This window comes from Mangifera indica, chromosome 9 (genome assembly GCF_011075055.1).
Source record: "Mangifera indica cultivar Alphonso chromosome 9, CATAS_Mindica_2.1, whole genome shotgun sequence".
NCBI lineage: Eukaryota > Viridiplantae > Streptophyta > Magnoliopsida > Sapindales > Anacardiaceae > Mangifera > Mangifera indica.
The window spans coordinates 17,259,019-17,278,699 of record NC_058145.1 but is presented as its reverse complement, the minus strand read 5'-3'; the positions used below and the strand labels follow the sequence as shown (position 1 = coordinate 17,278,699).

Here is a 19,681-nt window from a genome sequence, read left to right as displayed (position 1 = left end):
CCCTCCCCCCCGGGGTCCCCCAGATCCCTAAGTTTCTTCCCTCCCTCTCTCGTGACCATCTGATAACTTCCTCTTTTTATCCTTCATTTGGTTAGTCGTTTTTCACTATCAGAATGGTTGGTCAGCACATAATAGTGTGACCTATGACGAAGTGACACAAATCTATTCGTCGTACGATGCAATGAAGAGATATCCAGACTCTTTGTTGCACTATCGTGCATTAGCCAACCATTCTGATGGTGAGAAAAAACCAACCGAACAAAGGAAAAAAAATGAGGATGTCGTTGGATGATCGCCAAAGAGGGAGTGAAGAAACTTAGGGATTTTGAGGGAAAAATGCTATTTTTCAAAGTTTGAAAACTTTAGACTATGGTGAAATTATTAGTTTTTCAAACTTAGAGGAAAAATATAATGAATTTTATATTTTTTTAATGATATTATTAAAATAACTATTTTTCTTTTAATATTGACTAGAAATTTTAACAGAAATTATCTCATAGATGGGTGTTTTGATATTTCAAAGTTAGAAAATAATCACTTTAGGATTTTACTATATCTTGAGTGGAAAGAAGTCAGTTGGCATTTTAATTATTGTTCCTTTCCTTTATTTCTCCTACGAGGGTTTTTAAAACATATTTAAAGAATGTTTAGTATTAAAAACATTAAACTTTTATTATTATTATTAATTGATTAAATTATCCAATAAACTTAAGGGTTATTTAATATTTTAATTGTGACACAATTCAATTGTAGTTTATTCGTATCACTTAATTTTTTATATATTTAATCATCTTTTAATTGTTTCGGCATCAACCGGACCATTCCTCTCTATTATGGTAATCAAATTTCCCTTTGAAAACTTGAATTTAAGAATTACTAATTACTAATATGACTGTGGCTTCAAATTGTTGACAGGTCATGTGCAATGGAGTGGTGCCTTTCAGGCTGACACTAGTTTAGATGAACTTTGGATCTTATCGTTATTTGTTTAGAGCTCCACTTGAATTTAGTTGGAAGGTTTGGATCGATCTTGCACTGATAAATATACAAAAAACATTTTAATGCTAGTTGTTTCAGCTTCCTTATAATCAACATTTTTAATGCTTTTTGTTTCAATTTCCCTATGATCAAACACATTTTCATATGAAGTCGATCTGGGGACCATTTATTTGGCAATAATGGCGTCCTTGCTTTTGGCCCAGTCGATCTGAATGGTGTGTCAAACTTCTCTACCGTTCATCTTGGGATGCCCACCATTACTGTTACTACTAGTTAATGTAGGCTTTAGAAAGAAGAAAAAGAGATGTTCCAAGACCCTAAAAGCTTCTCTCCCATCTCTGTCTCCCTGCAAAACTACCAGTACGGTACCTCCCTTTTTCTCTTTCTTTCTCTCTGTCTCTCTGTCCGAGAAATGAATTGGGACGAAGAAGTCTTTGAAGAAGCATCAGTTAAAAGTTAAAACAGAGGAACCCAGTTCCCAATCCTTTTTACGATTAATAACTCCTCTTCCTCTCAGAAACAAATTGTGCTTCGACAGTGCTATATTTTCTTTTTATCTTTTCTTAAAATGAAAATGAAATATTCAAGAAATTAATCCCATAGCTAATTATGTTCCTGCAGAAACAAGTAAGAAGGTCTTTGAAGACTAAGCATTCAGAAGATATATAGAAAATATGGAGAGAAATGTATTTTTTTTCTTCTGCAGCCCAGTTGTCCTTGTTGAATATATTAACCTATCTTTGAAAAATCACTTTCTATATTGTTATGTGTAATGTCCTCTCATCGATTATATGTATGTTGAATTTTCTTGTTTTCTTTTTGGCATATATCATTTTCTGATAGCTTGTGTATTTTTGTACTCCAAAATAACATAAAATAAAAATCTGTCGTTGTGATCTTGTCAAAGCACATTAGATGGACTGAGTTAATTTGATAAATATATAGAGACTTATTCTAACCCAAAGCAAACATTGAAATGTTTACATTATCAACCGTACAATTGAAATTTAAGAGTCTAAAATCATATAAATCTCGTAACTAAAATCTATGTTTTTTTTTTTAAAAAAAAAATTAAATCTTATACTTGATTTCATAGCAAAATTCTACTTAATTAATCGAATAACCTTTACTTTTTTTGCTTCCCAGGACTAGGAATTGCATTTTGCGTGGTTTGCCGGTGAGGCTATCTAAGCTCAATAATTCTAAATCAAAAGAAAACAATAGACCTCATTTTACATGTTACTCATTTTGGTTGAAAACAATTTCCATCCGCATAGACTAAATTCAGCAATTTTTGGCTTCATTCTTCTTGTTGTTGCCCTACCACTAGTGGTACGATTTATGCTTATTTAATAAGACAGCTATATCAGAAACCAAGTTCGAAAGTTAAGCTTTGAAGACTTCCACAGTATTAATTACTTATAAAGAAAACCTAGGGTTTTGATTTGAAACTGGGATCCACTTGAATAAGATCATAATGATTGAAGAAGATACAATCCATGTTGGATTTCCAAAACCCTTTTCAGAAAATGCATCTACGAAGAATTAAACTCTCATACGTCTCTATTTTATTTCCCAATAGTTAAAAAGGGATATTAATTTATATTCCATTGCCGGTGTCAACCTTTAGGTTGAACACTTCGGCTTGCTCCATGCATATCTCTCTGAAGGAAAAGTTGTGTGGTCCTCATTGAATAATGAAAATGGGTGGATGTTTTATAGGAAATTACGTACGTTGGTCCCTCTTATAAGGCAGCTTCTCAATGTCATTTGTTGCTTTCACTCACACATCACCATGACAATGCTCTTAGAGCATACACCACAACTTTTCAACCCCATCAATGGAACTTATCCCACTTGATATATAATTTCTTTTTTCTGTTGGCTTCTAAAGCTTCTCCTCCATGTGAAGATCATTAGCTGCTGATTTTTGTCTGATTTGATTAGAAACTGTTTAGCTTCTCCTTTGCATGGTTTACATATATACTCCCTTCTTTCTTTGCGAATTGAGTTACACATTTAACGAATGTTTTCATATTTTGATCACATGAATGCATCTTTCTTTCTACTAGGCGTGCATTCTTCAACCCATGTGAAGAGATAGGGTTTCTGCTGCAAAGCCTTTTGTAGTTGTCGAGAAAGCATGCCTTGCCACTTTACAAAATGGCAGCAAATATGGTCCCCCGTTTTAGTTTCCATAACACAGAAAGATTAGCCCTAATGGTTCATTGACTAGAATGATTGAACAATATGCGTGATGAAGAAAATGATAAGATTTCAATAACGATGTTTTTTGCTCCGATGGTGAAACCTCACACGTGGTAGCATTTAAGCCATTGCTTTTTGTTCAATTCTTCTGTGGAGCATGGTCGGTTGAATTCCGGCATCTTCCTTTCTCATATGCTTCAACTTTCATCAATAATTTTATTCGCTCGATAGCTAGCTGCAATCAAAATTCAACCTTGAATTACATATATACCAAATTCTAAAGAGGAGCTTGCATGCTTTCGGACTGTGGTGTTAAATCAATACATCTCTGCTACAGATACCAAAAGAAAAGGACCCAAAATTTGTCATTAGTGTAAGTTCATCAATAGGGTATTGTGGTTTCTAACTTTGTATATATAAAGCTATCTCATAACGTCTGTTTTTCATTCACAAAAGAAGCTACACGTTTGTGAGCAGGTGTTGGTTCGCAGTTGAGATAAATACCCGAAAGATATGAACTTGACTGTATAGGCTTTGTTCAACTCTGGCCTTCTCTACCTTCCTCTACTTTGTGTATAATATGATACCTTTCTTTGGATATATAGTTTGCTCTTACCTTGTTTTTATCAATTCTTCTTTAATTTTGTGAATTTCTTTTAAATCTCTAAGTATTGGGATCTGATTTCTTTTGCTTTTGTTGTCTTCTTTTCATGAATCATCGGATGCGTCAGGAAGAAACTTCTGAGGCAAAGTCGGGCTGAAAATTAAGTGAATAAATTATGAGCGAAGTATACTACATGGAAAGGCTATATATGATATATCTGCTAGTTCAGCTGCTTATGCACCAATAATGAGAGACATAAGATGATTTCAAGTTCAAACGATCAGGTGGATTCTTCCACAAAACCTGAAGGAAATGCAAGTGATCATAGCAAGATGATTAAGGCTTCATCTAGTACTGCATCTTCATCATGGTTAAGATTGAAGGATCCAAGAATTGTGCGTGTCTCGCGTGCTTTTGGAGGTAAAGACAGACATAGCAAAGTTTGTACCATAAGAGGTTTGAGAGATAGGCGTGTGAGGCTTTCTGTACCCACTGCCATTCAGCTGTATGATCTTCAAGATAGACTTGGACTTAATCAGCCGAGCAAAGTTGTTGATTGGTTGCTTAACGCAGCGAAGCATGAAATTGATGAACTCCCTCCCCTTCCAGTGCAACCCGAGAATCTGGGTCTAACCCATCAGCAACATATGTCTTCTCATGAAGTTGGTACTTCTCAACCTAACAGAGAAGGGTTTAGGATCAACAGCAGTATCAATTGGGAAGATGGAGATGGATTTCCCAGATCAAATTCTATTTGGGGTTCTAATGCTCTCTGGAGGGCTAAGTCCAAAGAAACTGCAAGGGAAACAGCAATAAATGAGAAAGAAAATTGGACAAAAGGAAGTGAAGAGAAGCAAGGTGTTAATGAAGGGCAAGAAGCAGAAGTTTCATCTATCAACTTCTTACCTAGACCCAACAATTCTTCCTTACCAGGTTCGTTGAATAATGTTGTGCCTTATGGTTCGTATTATCATTTGGAACCTTCAAGTTTTCCTTTGTCTCAGTTAGGAAGTCACCCTGGACTTACATCCCAAACAGAAGACCTTCACAACTTCAATGTTGTGCCATTGCCATCCACATTGTCTCTATCATCCGGCTCTCAGATTTTGGTTTGTCCACCACCGGGAACAACACAATCACTATTCCCTTCACAAATCAACCAGTTTCAAATGTTGAACTCCAGTGGTTCACACAACCCCTTTTCGAATTCTCTTTCCCCGCCTTTGCCATCCATAAGCCAGTCGATGAGACCCCTCCATTTTAGTATGTCTTCTATGCTTCTTTCTTCTCACAGCAACAGCGGTAACCAATCAGAAAAGGACCAAGAGTTTCCTTCTAAATAGTTAAACATGAAAGCAGCACACAGGAATTGAAGGAAAAGGAAATAAATCTCCCTCTTTTCATGATACAAGCATGGTTCAAAATATTTGATTCAGAAGAGAGAAAAAGGTACTGATATAGAAAGCAGCTTGTTGTTAGTTGACTTATTCCACATCCCGTTAGAGATCATAAATATAAATATGAAGACAGCCTCTTATATTATATATATGGAGATTACAACTATAATTTTATGTTGATTCTGTAATTTGAGTTCATTATCAAGTGACTGAAAATCAAATCTACATTTCGTTTTATATTTGAATGTCAGAAGAAACAAGAATGTAGAACATACACATAAATGTTGCTGTATGAATAGTTTGACAGGGAGTGACAACAACATATATACACAAATATTGCTTATGATTCAAGTTTTTAGTTGAATGACGACAATGAAGTGCTGTTCTTGTGTTGCTAAGCAAGATGAATTTACGAAATTTTGTGTCTTTTCAATGCTTGTCAATATTAGTTCATGTTTTCCATGATCAATTGATCATTATTAGTTTGCTTTATGCTTTGAGAGGCATTCAAGCACATGAGATAGATAATACAATCTCTCAAGAGCCATTATAGTTGTAGTTCAGGACCCTTAAGAAGGAGAAAATTCCAAGTTTTCCTTCGGGGAAGTATATAAACTGCAACTGATTTGTACATTAATTGTTTGAGCTACTTAGAAGAATGACAGTAAAGATGTATAGGCGTGTTTAGGGAGGAAGAGAAGAGGGTTGAAACAGCGCCATCAACTTTTGCACAAGATCCAACAAGATAATGGAAAAAGATTTTTAGCTTGTTTGAAAGTAGGGTTAGAGGTTAAAGGACCAGGGAAAATTAGTTGCAGAGAAATTGAAAAGACTGCATGCTTGTTTGTGGTCCTTAGTATATAGTGAAATGAAAAGAAAAAGATAAAAGAGAAAAGAAATAAGCGAATTAGATAAATAGAATTCAAAGTAAGGGTGAATTTAATCTAAATTGGCTTAGTTTGAATTTATTATTTGGGTTAAAATTGATTTGTTTGTTTATCTGTTGGCATTGTTCATCTTGTCGGTAAACTATTCATCATTTTATCAATTCTTTAATGATAGTGTACATTAATTCGAATAAATTCAAGTTTAAATTTAAACTGAATATTATCTATCTCTAATTCTAAGTCTTGCTCTTCTTATTCCCACATGGTTTTTGATTTGAGGCCCCATATAGATCTCTTTGCCAATTTTGTCACTCCATGCAAAGTATATTGCGTTTGCACCCTTGCAGGTGTTGGTATTTGATCATATAACATCTACCATTTCTATGTTATTGATTTGAATTATTCTATCTAGGCAATAAGTTGCTCAATGCAATTTGATATAAGGATTAACTAGTAATTTTGTTGAGAAACTCATCAATATTATTATTTATCCTTTGAACAAGATTATTCACCCTATTAACAGAATTTTTGTAATATTACATATCAATTCAAACAAACTCATACTAAAAATTATAAATTTGATTTTGAACCCCAAATTTTATTGTTTGGTTTTGAATCCACCCTAGTTCAATCATGGGTCGGTGGTGCTGGGTCAATTTTACTTTGAACATCGAATTCAAATGGCGGCCCGTTTATAAAAATAAAAGCCTGCTTTGGCAGGTAAAGCACAAAATAGCCCCCGGCGAGGATCGAACTCGCGACCTTTCGCTTACGAAGCGAACGCACTACCACTATGCTACGGAGGCTGCTGCTGACCTTTTTCTTAAACGGCCTTCCAAAGGTTGTCAGATAGAAAAACACGTCAAAATTTCTATTTGAAAAAAAAAATTGGTCGACTTGATAGTATCATTAACTTTTGATTGCATACTAACTGTAAACAAATTAACACAACATTATATAAATAACTAATTTTAAATTAAAAATAAAATCAAACATTATTTTATAATACGAAGAATTTTGATTATCAATCAACAATAATATTTTAATTTGAGGTAATATCACCAAGTAGGATTGGTATTGCTATTTGACTTGTTACACGTAAAAAAATATTTTCAAATTGAGTATTTTTGTTATAAATATAAATATATCATATTTGTACAACTTATTTATAAAATAATTACATTTAGGTTAATTGTATATAACTTAAATATGATTTATCTATATATATTTAATTATATTTAAATCGTATCATTTTATAATAAAACATATCGTTTTATAACACAATACGGCTTATTTATAAAAGAAGTTTAATGGGAATATTTTATCAATTTATTCATACATAAATGTGTTTCTGTTTCTGATCGAGCATTACTTGCTCTTTGACACAAAGTGGCAAGGCAAATACTTATTTTTATTATTTAAAAAATAGAACCAGAATATCAAACATGCAATTAGTGAATACTAATATTTTCTCCAAAAATCTTAAACCAAGCAAAGACAGGTGGCAGAAGCAGGATGAACTTTGTATCCTACACTACACACGTACATTTCCGCTTATAAAAATTAGACCTTTCTCCGACTCCCTGAACTCAGTTCAATCTTTAACAATTCACCCATTCAGCCTCTTTTTTCAATCCAGAGATTTATACAGGGTTCTTAAATTCACTGTTTCATCCTCAAATCCCACATAATAGAATTTCAGTTTAAAAAAAATCTATTTCGAACAAGCCCCTTAGCAATAGCATTCATTTCTCGGCGATACTGTGGGATTTGAATTTAGCTCTTGTCAGCTGAAAATCTGCTTCTTCAGTGCTGGCATTCGACGGAATCGCTCGAGTTGACTGGTAAGAAATTTTCTCATCAACTGTTTTCAAGCATTGTTCCTTTTGTTTTGGTTTTGGGAGTGTGAGTATCTAGGGTTTTGTACTAAGAAAAGATAACTGGGTTTTGAATCTAAACAGAATCTTGATTAGAGTTCGAAAATGGGTGATAAAGTAACGAGTTGTGGGTGAATAATGTGAATTTTTGGGGAATATTTGGAATAATGTTGATTTTTGGTAAAACAGTAGGAGATAAGAAGCGATATGAGGATTTGAATATGAGCAATGGAGGTGGGCAGAGTGGAAGTAAGCATGAACAACCGTACCCAAAGAGAAAAATTTGGTGGAGATGACTTTGCGCAAACGATTGCCAAGATTGCCATAGCACAGGTATGCGAGAAAGTGGGGTTTCAGACTTTTCAGCAGTCTGCTCTTGGAACATTTTCTGAAATTGCTGTGCGGTATATACATAGTATTGGAAAGACTGCCCATTTCTATGCAAATTTAGCTGGTAGAACAGAGGTTAATGCTTTTGATATCTTTCTAGGATTAGAAGAGTTGGGGTCAACGCAAGGGTTTTCTGGTGCATCTGATGTTGATAACTGTCTCACAAGTTCAGGTGTAGTTCGAGAGCTTATTCAGTATGTTAATGAAGTTCAGGACATCCCGTTTACATATTCTATACCACTTTTCCCAGTTGTTAAAGATCGAAAGCCAACATCCAGTTTCTTGCAAATTGGAGAGGAGCCTCCTGATGAACACATTCCAGCTTGGCTACCTGTTTTCCCCGATCCCCAGACTTATCTTCAATTGCCCACTCTGAATGAGAGAGAAACTGATTCTGAAACTGAGACAATTGAGCTGGGAAGGCAGCAGAGAAAGATAGAAATGTCTATGTTGAATTTGCAGAAGCAATTTTCTGGCAGTGGACCACAAGGACCTTCCCCAGTTACCCATGGAGACAATCCTAAGGATAAACATGCAGCAGAAAGTAATCTATTTCTTTCTGCACCCCTGCATTTTGAGGAGAAAGAAGTATCTTTGGTGGCTGTTCCAGCCAAGCTTTCAAAGGAAGTAGCTTCCAAAAGTCCTGTTGCTGAAAACTGTGGGGTGGTTAATCACACTTCAGTGCTGCAGACATTTTCTCCAGCTATTGAAGCAATGAAGAATATGTTGTGTGATTCTGAGCAACAGGAAAAGGTCCTAATGAACCAGAGGCCTGCTGTTCAATTTAAGATTGGACTTGGAAAGAAGTCATTGGGTAAGCCACTTCAATTGGGCTCACAGCACAGGGATGTGGAGATGATTGCTCCTCGGTTTTGCAAGGATGATGAGAGGGATGAGAAGAAAAGGCGAGCTGAAAAAATCCTGAAGGATTCTATGGAGAACAGCCAGGAACTGGCTCAATTGTAAAATAGTTTATTTTCATTAGAGTTTGTATGCTTCCTTAGGAAACTTGGTTTCAGCTTAGTGAAAGATAAGGACATATGATTTTCTGCATTTGGACCTTTTAGAATGGATTTACAAACTGATAGGGGCGAATGCAATCACTCTAACAAGTTCGTAGACTAGGTATATGTCAGTTTATATGATAGACCCTCTCAGTGATTCTTTTCATTGAAATTTTGTTATTTCTTTTATGATCTTATAGAGAATGGATACATGTATGTTTCCACTGTTGGCTTTGTTGTGTGTTTGTGTTCCATGTGTAATGTGCTGATTGTTAGTAAATTTTGTCAAAAAAAATTATAACATTGATCTTATTTTTTATGAACACCAGGCAATGTGATTATTATTATTATTATTATTTGATGTGTTTGCCTTGTTGACAAGGAATATCTGAGATAAAAAAATTTTGGCATATCGCTTAAACTTTTGTTGTCAGTGTTACATAAAGAATAAACTATTACTTTGTAATGATTTTGTTATTGTTGGAAGGAAAAAATATTAAATATTGTGCTTGAATTTTTGTTGCAATGGAAAATTTTGGGGGTCATTTTCAGGTTTTGGTTGTATGTTGATCATCCAGCACAAGTAACTGAGTTTTTGAGTGCTCCTGTCTAGAATAGATAAAGAGTGAGATAAAAATAACTTTAAACAGAATCATTAGCTTTAGGAGAATAACTACAAGAACTGGAGAGATGTGAGGACTTCTGTAGCGAATTAGATATTGATAAATTTAAAGATATGACCGTCTTCTGAGTGGTTAAGAATTTATGATTAGAGACTGTTATCACTATGTATGAACTAATAGGAGATCTACCTGCAGAAGCTGGGTAAATTTTCTGGAGAGAGGCTTCTCCATTGCTGTAAGGCTATGACGAGAAATCCAATCTGGTTTACTGCTAATTTCAACATGCATAGGAAAACCATCTTAACTTTTCAGCGTCACAATGATGCCAACTAGAAAGAGTAACTTTTCATTTGATAAAGCATAGAAAGAGCTGGTCATTACATTAAACCATGGGAATGTTGAAACCAAAAAAACAGAATATTGACTGGATATTAACTCGGAAACTCCAAGAATTTGAAAGTTAACTGGACTAACCACCTAATCTGTTTGGAAGTTACGTTAGTTTCTGATAACAGGAAGTTGTTCTTGCAATATGTTTGAGATTCTATTTACTTGAACATTTGCCAGAGCTACTTGTCACAGCTCAGTAAGTGAGGAAAAAAGGTTAAGAAAGAAATGGAAAAACAAAATCATGCTTGAAATCTTTATATGTTGGTGATGTCTTTCTTCAGTGGCTAAAGATATAGCTCCCGAAATTGTTCCTCTCCTGTTCCTAATTTTTGTCAAGAGAGATTTGATTAGTGACCTTGATAGGTTTTCAGTATTTCCTTGTTGAAGTTTTTTAAGCCTTTATCTACCTTCAATCAGATGGAGTTTCTATTTGTATGTTGTACATATTCTTTTGGAAACCTTTCCGAGTTTCTCATTTTACGCCTCTAGTTCTTGCTGAGTTATTCTTCTGTGTGGTGTATCAGATTTCGCTGTGGAATTGCCCTGTTAACATTATCAGCATGCAGTGTGGTTAATATTCCAAATTTTGGGCAAGATTTTTTTTTACTGTTAGGCCAGCATTGATGGCCTTTAGGTGTGGAAATTTGTTGATCCACATTTTGTTGGATGTATCAACCAATGCTTTTCTAGTAAGTCTGGTAATTGTCTTATTATTTTGGATCATTCTGCTCATTCAGAGTGAGTTGGCCCGTCGAAAGCCAGTAGAAGTGGAAAGAATCCGACCTCTCGAATACTAGACAAGAGCAAAGTCCTTGGCTTGGGTGATATTGTATTTTGGGCAGGGAATATTTTGTCACTGTCAAATAAAATTTATTACAATCGGTTGATTGTTTCAATTGATTGTTTGTAGAGTTTGATGGGTTCCTAACACAGTTTTAGCTTGTCACTCTTCTCAACAAGAAGAGGTCCACTAATTGTAGAACTTAGTGGTGCCACTGCATCTGAAATTCTGAGTTTATTAACAAAAAATCTCTTTCCCTTTTTGGATGTCATGTGATGTTGTTCTTGGGATTCTTCTCAACAAGACGTCCACTAATTGTAGAACTTAGTGGTGCTACTGCATTTGAAATTCTGAGTTTATTTAAAAAGGACTCTTTCCCTTTTTGGATGCCATGAGATGTTCTTGGGACTGCTGTCAATTATGCTGAGGATTTGTTTTTGGGGTAGGGACACTTCATCTTTATTTTAACCATTAGCCGTTATATAATTTACTGGTGGATGGAAGAGAGAGTTAAAGGCAACCTTTTGGCAACTAGTTGCAGCTTCTGAAAGTAATGTGTTAGCAGATCTTATGGGTATTCTGAATTCTTTATTTTTTAGCTGATAACAGAGTGGCTTAGTTCAGCCTGCCATTTCGAGTTAATGCTTCATAAAACATCTTTGTTCTTTTTTGCTTTATTCCTTTGGCTTTGACTAAATAATATCAAATGGTGGCTATATATTTAGTGGAAAAAAGATTTTTAGCAACATTTTGGTGGTATGATATTGCTTCTGAACATACTTGTTTAGGCTGATCTTATGGCTTGTACAGAAAATATGCAGCATGCCAGCAGGGGTTGTGTAATTTAGCTGAAAGAGAATGGATTAGTACAGTCTGCATGTTGAGCTAATACTTAAAACATCTCTCTTTTGTGTCTTCTTCTAACAGTAGTAGTACCAATAGAAAATGCTGCAACCCTGTCGCATATTATTTATTCAAGAGTATGGTTGGAAAGACATTTAGAGAAAGTTTATATTTAGGTTTACATTTAGTTTACGTGTATGTTATATGCTCCTTGTGGAGATTCAATGGTTAATTAGGCACAATATGCAACCTAGGATTACTCTGATTTCATCCTGAGGAAATTACACATTAAAATCAAGAAAGGCCAAGCTTTTAAAACCCTTTTTCCTCTAATTAGTGAGAGAGATGAGAAGATGAAAGGAAACTAAAAACTATCTCATCAAGAATACTACTTAGAAAACAGCTGCCTGCAATGCCTACCAGCCTGACCTTGCGGACGAGTCGTCTCATACCTCACAAGCTCACTTATCAAGTCTTTGAATATCAACCGCTCAACATCCAACACCAAACATGAAATTTCACTCTCATAACCTGCCCAGATCATTGATCCATGCATAAGATCTTGCCTTAAAGTGTCATCCTCATCGCCTAAGTTACAGTTTGATTGTTTAACTTGTTGACAATCTACCTCTGAACACAGACCTCTTAGAAGCTGCAGCCTTATTGATTTTTTTGCGGCCTTGCTTGCGGAGAACCATTGATTGGAAGAACGTGCCAACACCAACTTTTGGACTAGAATTTCATTAACAGCATCAAAAACTAGTTTCCGCCGAGCTTTCTCAGGAGTGGGTTCTGAATTGATAACCTTCATACCTTTGTCGTTTAAAAGCTTGGTGCTAGCTTCAGTTTGTTCCAGAACGTAGAACAAATTAGGATTGATCAAGTGACCTGATGGATGAAGCTGAATGGCCATGATACTAGCTTCAAAATCTCTGAGGAGACCTGATGCTAGCAATATCTTTGAAATATATCTGTGGTCTGGATTTGTGCTGTCATGGATGGGTGCAATTTCATCAATGATAGGTTTCTCATGAGTGGGGGTTCTATGGATAAGATTCGGAACCAAGTGCTGGGCGTTTTCTATTCCTCTGTAATCCTCAGAGCTGAAACTGGGTTTTCTGCAGTTAGATAAGTGATTCAAGTCTGCTGCAATCCACTCTGCTTCGTCAGAATTCACGGCCTCAACATCTGTTGCAAAAAGTTGAGAAAAAAAATTCAATACAAAAAAGTCTTTCAACCTGCGACAGATAATGACCTGTGTGTGAACCAACAGTTACTATTCTAAAGTAAGATTGAACCCACTTCATCTGCTGATGGTTGAGGCTAGAAGAGAGAACCTATATTAGCTGCTAAGTGGGAAGATCAGGTTACAATCCGGCCAGAACTACTATATTTAACGTATTTATATTTATTTTTTCTTTGCAATAGTTGAATTCAAGTTGTCGTTCTTCCAATGGATCTAAATGTATTATTGAAGAGTGATCTCATTCACTTTCATGCTGTTTGTTGCAATTAAGGCTGGGTTAATCACTTTTCAATAATTTATTGATTTAGGCAAAGCATTGATCAATGTAGTGCCATCTTGTTCTCGAACAAGGGATTTTCAAGTCGACTCAATTTGAATGTAGTGATGCAACGTGTAAATGCTATGAGAGCTCACCTCTAAAGGGATGTGATATCTTTTCTACTGGAGATGGTGGTTCATCTCTGTAGAATGTTGTGTTAAGAACAGAGACAGGACTTGGTTGTTCTTGACCAATCTTTGTCGGTTCTGCCATTGACCAGTTTTCATTACACCTTGGTGCTCGATCCTGAACGACAGAAGCGAAAATTGTTGATGAATGATCCAAATAATTTAATTTCAGAATAAGCACAAGTGTTAATACATACTTTTTGGTCTTGTTGCTGGAAGAAGCCACCAGGAATCTTATTAGATCTATCAATGCTTGTGACTTCAATGTCAACATGCGAGGCTATGCTGATATTGCTTTCAGATCGGAGAGAACTAGCATCACCTTGGTGACTTAAATCTCTTAAATCACTACTGACGTCGCTCATTTGATCATCACTTTGCTGCACCTGTGAATATTGCAGTCTACATCTCCTATGTGGAGGACCTGATTCTATTGGTTGACTCCTAGTCTTGCTGAAATCTGATGATAAAATTGTGGAATGAGATTGCCTCTCCAACCCAAGTTTCTTCTGTTGCAGTCTCGGGTTCGCGGGTTTGGAGCTCGCCCTTGACTTGCTTTTTCCAGCGGTAAGTTGAGGATTTTTCAAACATTGTGCTGATCTCAAAGTTTTGGCACTGGCATTCTTATTTATAGGATGAAGTTTTTGGCTTGAAGGGTCCCTCTGGTGAATTATTCTTTGAGTTGGATCTGTAGCTGTTTGCTTGTCATCAGATTCCTTTCTGCTATCTGAAGATTCACCAATGCGGATTCCTTGGAGACCTGATAAATTCTCAGGTAGAATTACTGAGGAGGCAAAATTACTGGCTTTTTCGATGCATTTAGCTGCTTTCATATCTACAGTTGAGGATTTAATACTTCTTGGAGAACCGTTCCCTTTAACTGTGGCAGATGTTTGGTTATCGCCTTCTTGGTTTTTTGAATTTGCCAATCTTGAGCTCTGATCTATACTGTTGTTATTGCCCGTTCGAGGCACAATGGTTGGAGGCTGATCTTCTTTTCTGCTTTCTAACACTTCTTTTGTCTTCTGCATTGCTGCAAGTATTTGTTTAAGAGCTCTGAGGTCCTTTCCAGACTTTTTGAACTCAAGTTGTGCCAACCTTTTTTCGATTTCCCCATAAACTGAAAGAGAAGAGTTTGGGGCGTTAGTCTGAGTTTCTCTGCTCTTGAAAGTTGGTATCTGACCTTTGCTCCCATCAAGTAGTCTCCATGGAGCAGGCTCTATAGGAGCCTTGCAGTTTGCAATGGACTTCTTGGCTGAATCAGCATTTTTCATCCGGGGTGATACAGGTTCCCTGGTAGAATTCCTTGGGGATCCACCTATTCCGTTTTGCTTGTTGCTATCAGCAGTTCTTGATATTCTTGAGAAGGAATCACATTCACCATATGAGGCTGTTTTCGTATGACCCGGCTGATTCCCATCAGTTGACATTGAGTCTGGAAAAGTTTCCAAACCCATCAACTTTGCTACAACACTAGACGGTCCTTTGTGACTTCCAGGTTCTTGCTCTTGGTTAAAAATATTGCGACAGTTCCCGTCACCCCTCTGCAGGTCACGTATGAGATAATTTGATTTCATTTCAGCCGTTGAACCCCTCATGGAGCGCTCTCTACCGTCCAGTGATAGTCTTGGGAGCTCTTTCAGCTTTATAATGGATTTAAATGCTTCTCGCGATTCCCGACTGTCATAAGAGAATCGAGGAGTATCCTTTACTGCAAAACCATCCTTCTGTTCATTGGATTTCCTAGGTGCTTCTCTCAGCTTACCAAGAACCTGAAATTCTTCATTGACACATGAGAATCTGGACTTGATAGGTTTTGGCTGCTGCAGAGGCCTTGGAGAATCCATGTATTTCAAGATTTGTCCCCCGGCATCATTCTCTTTGATTCGAGTTTTAATTGATATCCCGCGAGCTTCTCTGTACATAGAGTCCTTGACAAAATTTCGGATATCAACAGGCTGTCGGCTTAATTGCAAAGAATCATTTGGTTGATGTACGGGTGAGTCTCGAACAGGGGCTCCTGCTACATTTGTTTGGCCATATGAAGATGTTTCTGTCTGAGCTTGTTTATTGCAGTCTATAGATGAGAAGCTAGATGAACAAGAGGAAGAGGAAAACGACGTTCGGGATGATTCAGTTGAGACTTTTTGTTTCTCTTTCATGGCCTTCTTGACATGTTTTCCCTGCAATTACAAGTTACTTTAGCTTCAGTAATTTCATTTACACTTTCAGTGATAGAAATAATTAAAGATTTAAATCGTTACTGTTGGTGGCTGTGATGAACTTTTTGACTTTGCTCCATTGTTATCTTTTTGACCTGGAAAACAAAAATTCAACTATGAATTGTTCATGCAAAGCTTGGCTCAAAACTAAGAAACAAAGACCAACACTAACTATAGCCATACTTGTGCAGAAACCAGCAAAGAAAGTATATTACTGGCTTGAGTTAAGAAAATCTGGACTGAGATATCTCCATGAATCTAAAAGGAAATACCTGGTGGAAGCCTCTTCTGACTTCGGTGGATGCACCGGCCGCTCAGGAAACGGTGGCGGTCAAAGAGCTGAAAGATACCATTCATGCATCCAATCTGCTTCGGCAGATCTGGATTTTCATCTGATATTGAACGTAGAAGCTTTGCAGACATCTCAACTCCTTCTCTTCACTCGATCAAACAAGAAAAATGTTATTGCAGCTTGCAGTACTACCTCAGTGGTTTCAACATTCCATTTTTGAGAAAAATGAGAAGATAGAGAGAAATTCAGGTGGCCTGAAACACAACATCATTCATTGACATAAAGTTTGCATAAACTATTGAAAGGCGAGAAGTCATATACGATGTCTTCACAACTACTCACAGGTTAAAAACTACAATTGCTTTGGTAGGCAAATTTTCTCTATGCAATAAGTACTTAACAGGCTTTTTCTTTGTGAGTTCTTTATCTTTGCTGATTTCAGAGAATTTTGTGGACGACACAAGAGAAAGAAGGGGCTGATTTAAAGAGAAAAGAGAGCCCCACATTATTTTCTTTATACATGAAGAGAGGAGTAAGATAAATTTCTGTTTTTGGATTTCACAGAATTTGGTAGACAGTATCTCTGCAAAAGCTAAAAGGAACAGAAATGATGAAATATCAAGGGACCCTACACACACACAAAACACAAAAAAACAGTTACCTAGCTAGTCCCCACCTTTGAAGGACTAACAAAAGAGAATTCTGCAGGGAAGTTCTGCTTCTGCAGCCCCAAGAAGAGATTTTTTTGGGTTTCCTCAAACTAAACATCACACCACAAAACAATACTTTGTTTTATAACTCCCAAGGATAGTTTGAATGTAACAGTGGCAGCATCCAAGCAAGAGGATATAATTTCAAAATTTATCTGTTACAGTAATTATGAAACTGTCTATTAAACCCAAAGTTCTTTTCTTTTTGATATAGTCGATTCAAGCTCGATTAAAGAATGATTAAGTTCAAATAAGAATTTTCCGTTACCTAAAAAATACTTTGTCTTATGGCCCTCTTTCTCTCCTTCCATGTGAAAATCTCGATAAGGATATCAGTAAAAGATGCGTGGGAGGGTGATGATTAGATCTGGTTAAGTTTATGGTCATATTTCTACCATTTTCATGTGGACAAATAATGTTGGTGGGTCTGTGTATTCAGGACCTCTCATGTGGAGTCTGTCAAGTAGTGGAAAAAATATGAAAGTGGATTTATGTACTGGAAAGCCTGCATAAACTCCAATCTCTATACACTTTTTTCAACCAATCCCTCCAACAGATTCCCAATCTTTTTAGCTTTGACTATCAGTTTTGGACTATTACAGAAGCTGTATGTATAATTTCCTCTACACACACTTTGATTCTCATTTTCCCTAGGAAACCTGTAGTGAAGAATAACTGTGTACCACATTTTCCATCTTTTTCTCAGCTAAATTTTCTGTTCTGGTAGTTGTTGATAATTGTGGAAACTTAACTACAATAATAATGAGCCTTCTTATCCTTCTTTCACTGTGACTGCAATTCTTCTGTAAATTAATCAAAGCTGGATTGTTTTTATTATACCACTGCAAAGCATATTTTCCGTATCCGCCTTAGGTTAGTAGATTGTCGCAGAGCTTAGGTTTCCAGAATTCTCAGAGCTCTGTCAAACTTACTGCAAAGCATATTTTATTACTGAGCTAACATCAAAGGAGTGATTACTGCAAGGCATATTAAACTGCTTCTCAGTCAAACTCACTGAGCTAACATCAAAGAAGTGATTAACAATATCATCCACACACAAGTCAATTGAAATATAGGTAAAAACTGATTCAACCATTCTCATTATTTCTTCAACATATCAAACTCATCTTCTACAACCTTAGAGTTTCATTTTATCTTAATCTTATACATTTTGAAATAATAATCATTTTCTATTAAAACAAGATCATACAATTATCCGATTAACATTAAATTTTAAATGTAACTCTATCTTTTGTTCTATAAATGAAGAATTAGAGGATAATGGTGTAACACCACTTCTAAACATACATATTATAACTCAGCTAATTTTAGTAACGTAACAATGGAGATAGATTTTTGCTTAAGTTTCGGATTCAAACATAAATTATTAAAGTGAGTTGAAGAAATTATAAAATATATATATATAATGTATAAACATGGGCAAAATAATCTAGAGATAATAGTGTCACTTCATTTTCAAATACAAATGTAGTCATTTTCAATATTCAATAAAGCCACTGGCAACAGCTAAGAAATGTTCTGTACAAGTCCAAATCCCAGAAATGTACATTCCTCCCGTTCACTCTTCTCCGCTAACCTAATTTATAAACTGCATTTAATTGGCAGTTTTCTATTTACAAAGCCAAGTACAATTATTCCAAAAGGCATCTAATTATTTGTACCTTCCTATCAAATTATTCATCACTTTGAAAACTATAGACAAGATGATTAATCCCACAATTAAAATCTCTTCTTCTGTGTGTAATTTTGTACAATATAATTACCATACAGTCACAGTCACGTAATAATATAATATCTAAATACGTAATTTAATATTTAAAATTAAATATACATAATATTACTCCGAAAAATTACCCATCATCTTACATGATTCTCACCACCACCAAATGTCCATGTGCATATTAGCCACTGGAATCATCTAGTGGGGTTTTCTAAGTCAACAAGAAAGCAATATCACAATTTAATATAACTCTTAATCTTTATCATGCATCATCTAAATTGAAAATGATTAATTCTAAGCCAATCAAAGCTTTAATTTACAGCTAGCTAGGCAGCTTCCTGTTCACATTCTATGGAGTTTCATATAGGTGTTGTGTGAGCATTAAATAAGGGATTGTTCTCATTTAGTAATTAATGTGTAGCAATAATGGGTATTATTAAGTGAAAATAAATTAATGTATTATTATAAAATTAAATAATTAAATAATTTATAATTATATAATAATTATATATAACTATTTGTATATGAAATATTACTGCTCATTCATTTAAATTATCATAGCGTAAGTCAAGATTCTCTTTTGTTCACCAGACTTGATCCTTTAATGCATGAGAGTGATATTTAAACAATATTTTAATAATAATATGAAGGAGTCTTAACTCATCATTAAAAGGTTTGGTATCGGTTTTTTTGGTTCTGACGGATTAGATGATGACTGGATCGAGAAGATAATATTATTTAAATATATATTTATAATATGCTACAAATTTATTTGTGATATAATGGTGTTGCAAGTGCAGTAATTAAAACCAATCATTTAGCCGTAAATTAGGATAGTTAACTAGGTTGAAATGCATTTCAAAGTGGTTTAATAACAGTCGTTGGACTGCTCAACCGAACCAGAGTGGCTATTGGGTCTCGATCAATAACCGGTTCGACCTATGGTTCCAGTTTGCCTAAGGGTGTGAGAATTCCTCCTGCAAAAGGAGTTGAAAAGTAGCCTCCTCTTCTTGTGATACT

At 35.6% G+C, this 19,681-nt stretch overlaps 2 protein-coding genes, 1 long non-coding RNA gene, 1 other non-coding gene and 1 pseudogene across 6 annotated transcripts; 3 read left to right on the top strand and 2 right to left on the bottom strand.

Moving 5' to 3' along the window:
* The first annotated feature begins 756 nt into the window (after nucleotides 1-756).
* LOC123226541 lies at nucleotides 757-1,826 on the top strand. 2 transcript variants are annotated; one of them, XR_006504343.1, is made up of 4 exons: nucleotides 757-836; nucleotides 916-1,017; nucleotides 1,150-1,364; nucleotides 1,621-1,826. It is a non-coding gene; the product is annotated as an uncharacterized LOC123226541 (long non-coding RNA). The 2 variants fall into 2 exon arrangements; XR_006504342.1 differs by lacking the exons at nucleotides 757-836; nucleotides 916-1,017 and having other exon boundaries at nucleotides 1,025-1,364.
* A 1,012-nt stretch (nucleotides 1,827-2,838) lies between these two features.
* LOC123224925 (transcription factor TCP13-like) lies at nucleotides 2,839-5,566 on the top strand. Of its 2 annotated transcripts, XM_044648706.1 has the most exons (3): nucleotides 2,839-3,580; nucleotides 3,685-3,780; nucleotides 3,939-5,566. In XM_044648706.1, the coding sequence occupies exon 3, from the start codon at nucleotides 4,072-4,074 to the stop codon at nucleotides 5,152-5,154; it is 1,083 nt and encodes a 360-aa protein (XP_044504641.1). In that variant the 5' UTR covers nucleotides 2,839-3,580; nucleotides 3,685-3,780; nucleotides 3,939-4,071; the 3' UTR covers nucleotides 5,155-5,566. The 2 variants fall into 2 exon arrangements, with proteins under 2 accessions (XP_044504641.1, XP_044504642.1); XM_044648707.1 differs by lacking the exon at nucleotides 3,685-3,780.
* Nucleotides 5,567-6,829: 1,263 nt separating this feature from the next.
* On the bottom strand, nucleotides 6,830-6,901 carry TRNAT-CGU. The gene has a single exon. It is a non-coding gene; the product is annotated as a tRNA-Thr (tRNA).
* A 741-nt stretch (nucleotides 6,902-7,642) lies between these two features.
* Nucleotides 7,643-9,600, top strand: LOC123224867 (annotated as a pseudogene).
* Nucleotides 9,601-12,106: 2,506 nt separating this feature from the next.
* LOC123225094 (protein LONGIFOLIA 2-like) lies at nucleotides 12,107-16,980 on the bottom strand. Its single transcript, XM_044648956.1, has 6 exons — nucleotides 16,553-16,980; nucleotides 16,191-16,464; nucleotides 15,961-16,013; nucleotides 13,894-15,879; nucleotides 13,664-13,814; nucleotides 12,107-13,191 (listed from the first exon to the last, which is right to left on the bottom strand). Exons 2-6 carry the CDS (start codon nucleotides 16,339-16,341, stop codon nucleotides 12,392-12,394), a joined length of 3,141 nt encoding a protein of 1,046 aa, XP_044504891.1. The 5' UTR covers nucleotides 16,342-16,464; nucleotides 16,553-16,980; the 3' UTR covers nucleotides 12,107-12,391.
* Nucleotides 16,981-19,681: the final 2,701 nt, after the last annotated feature.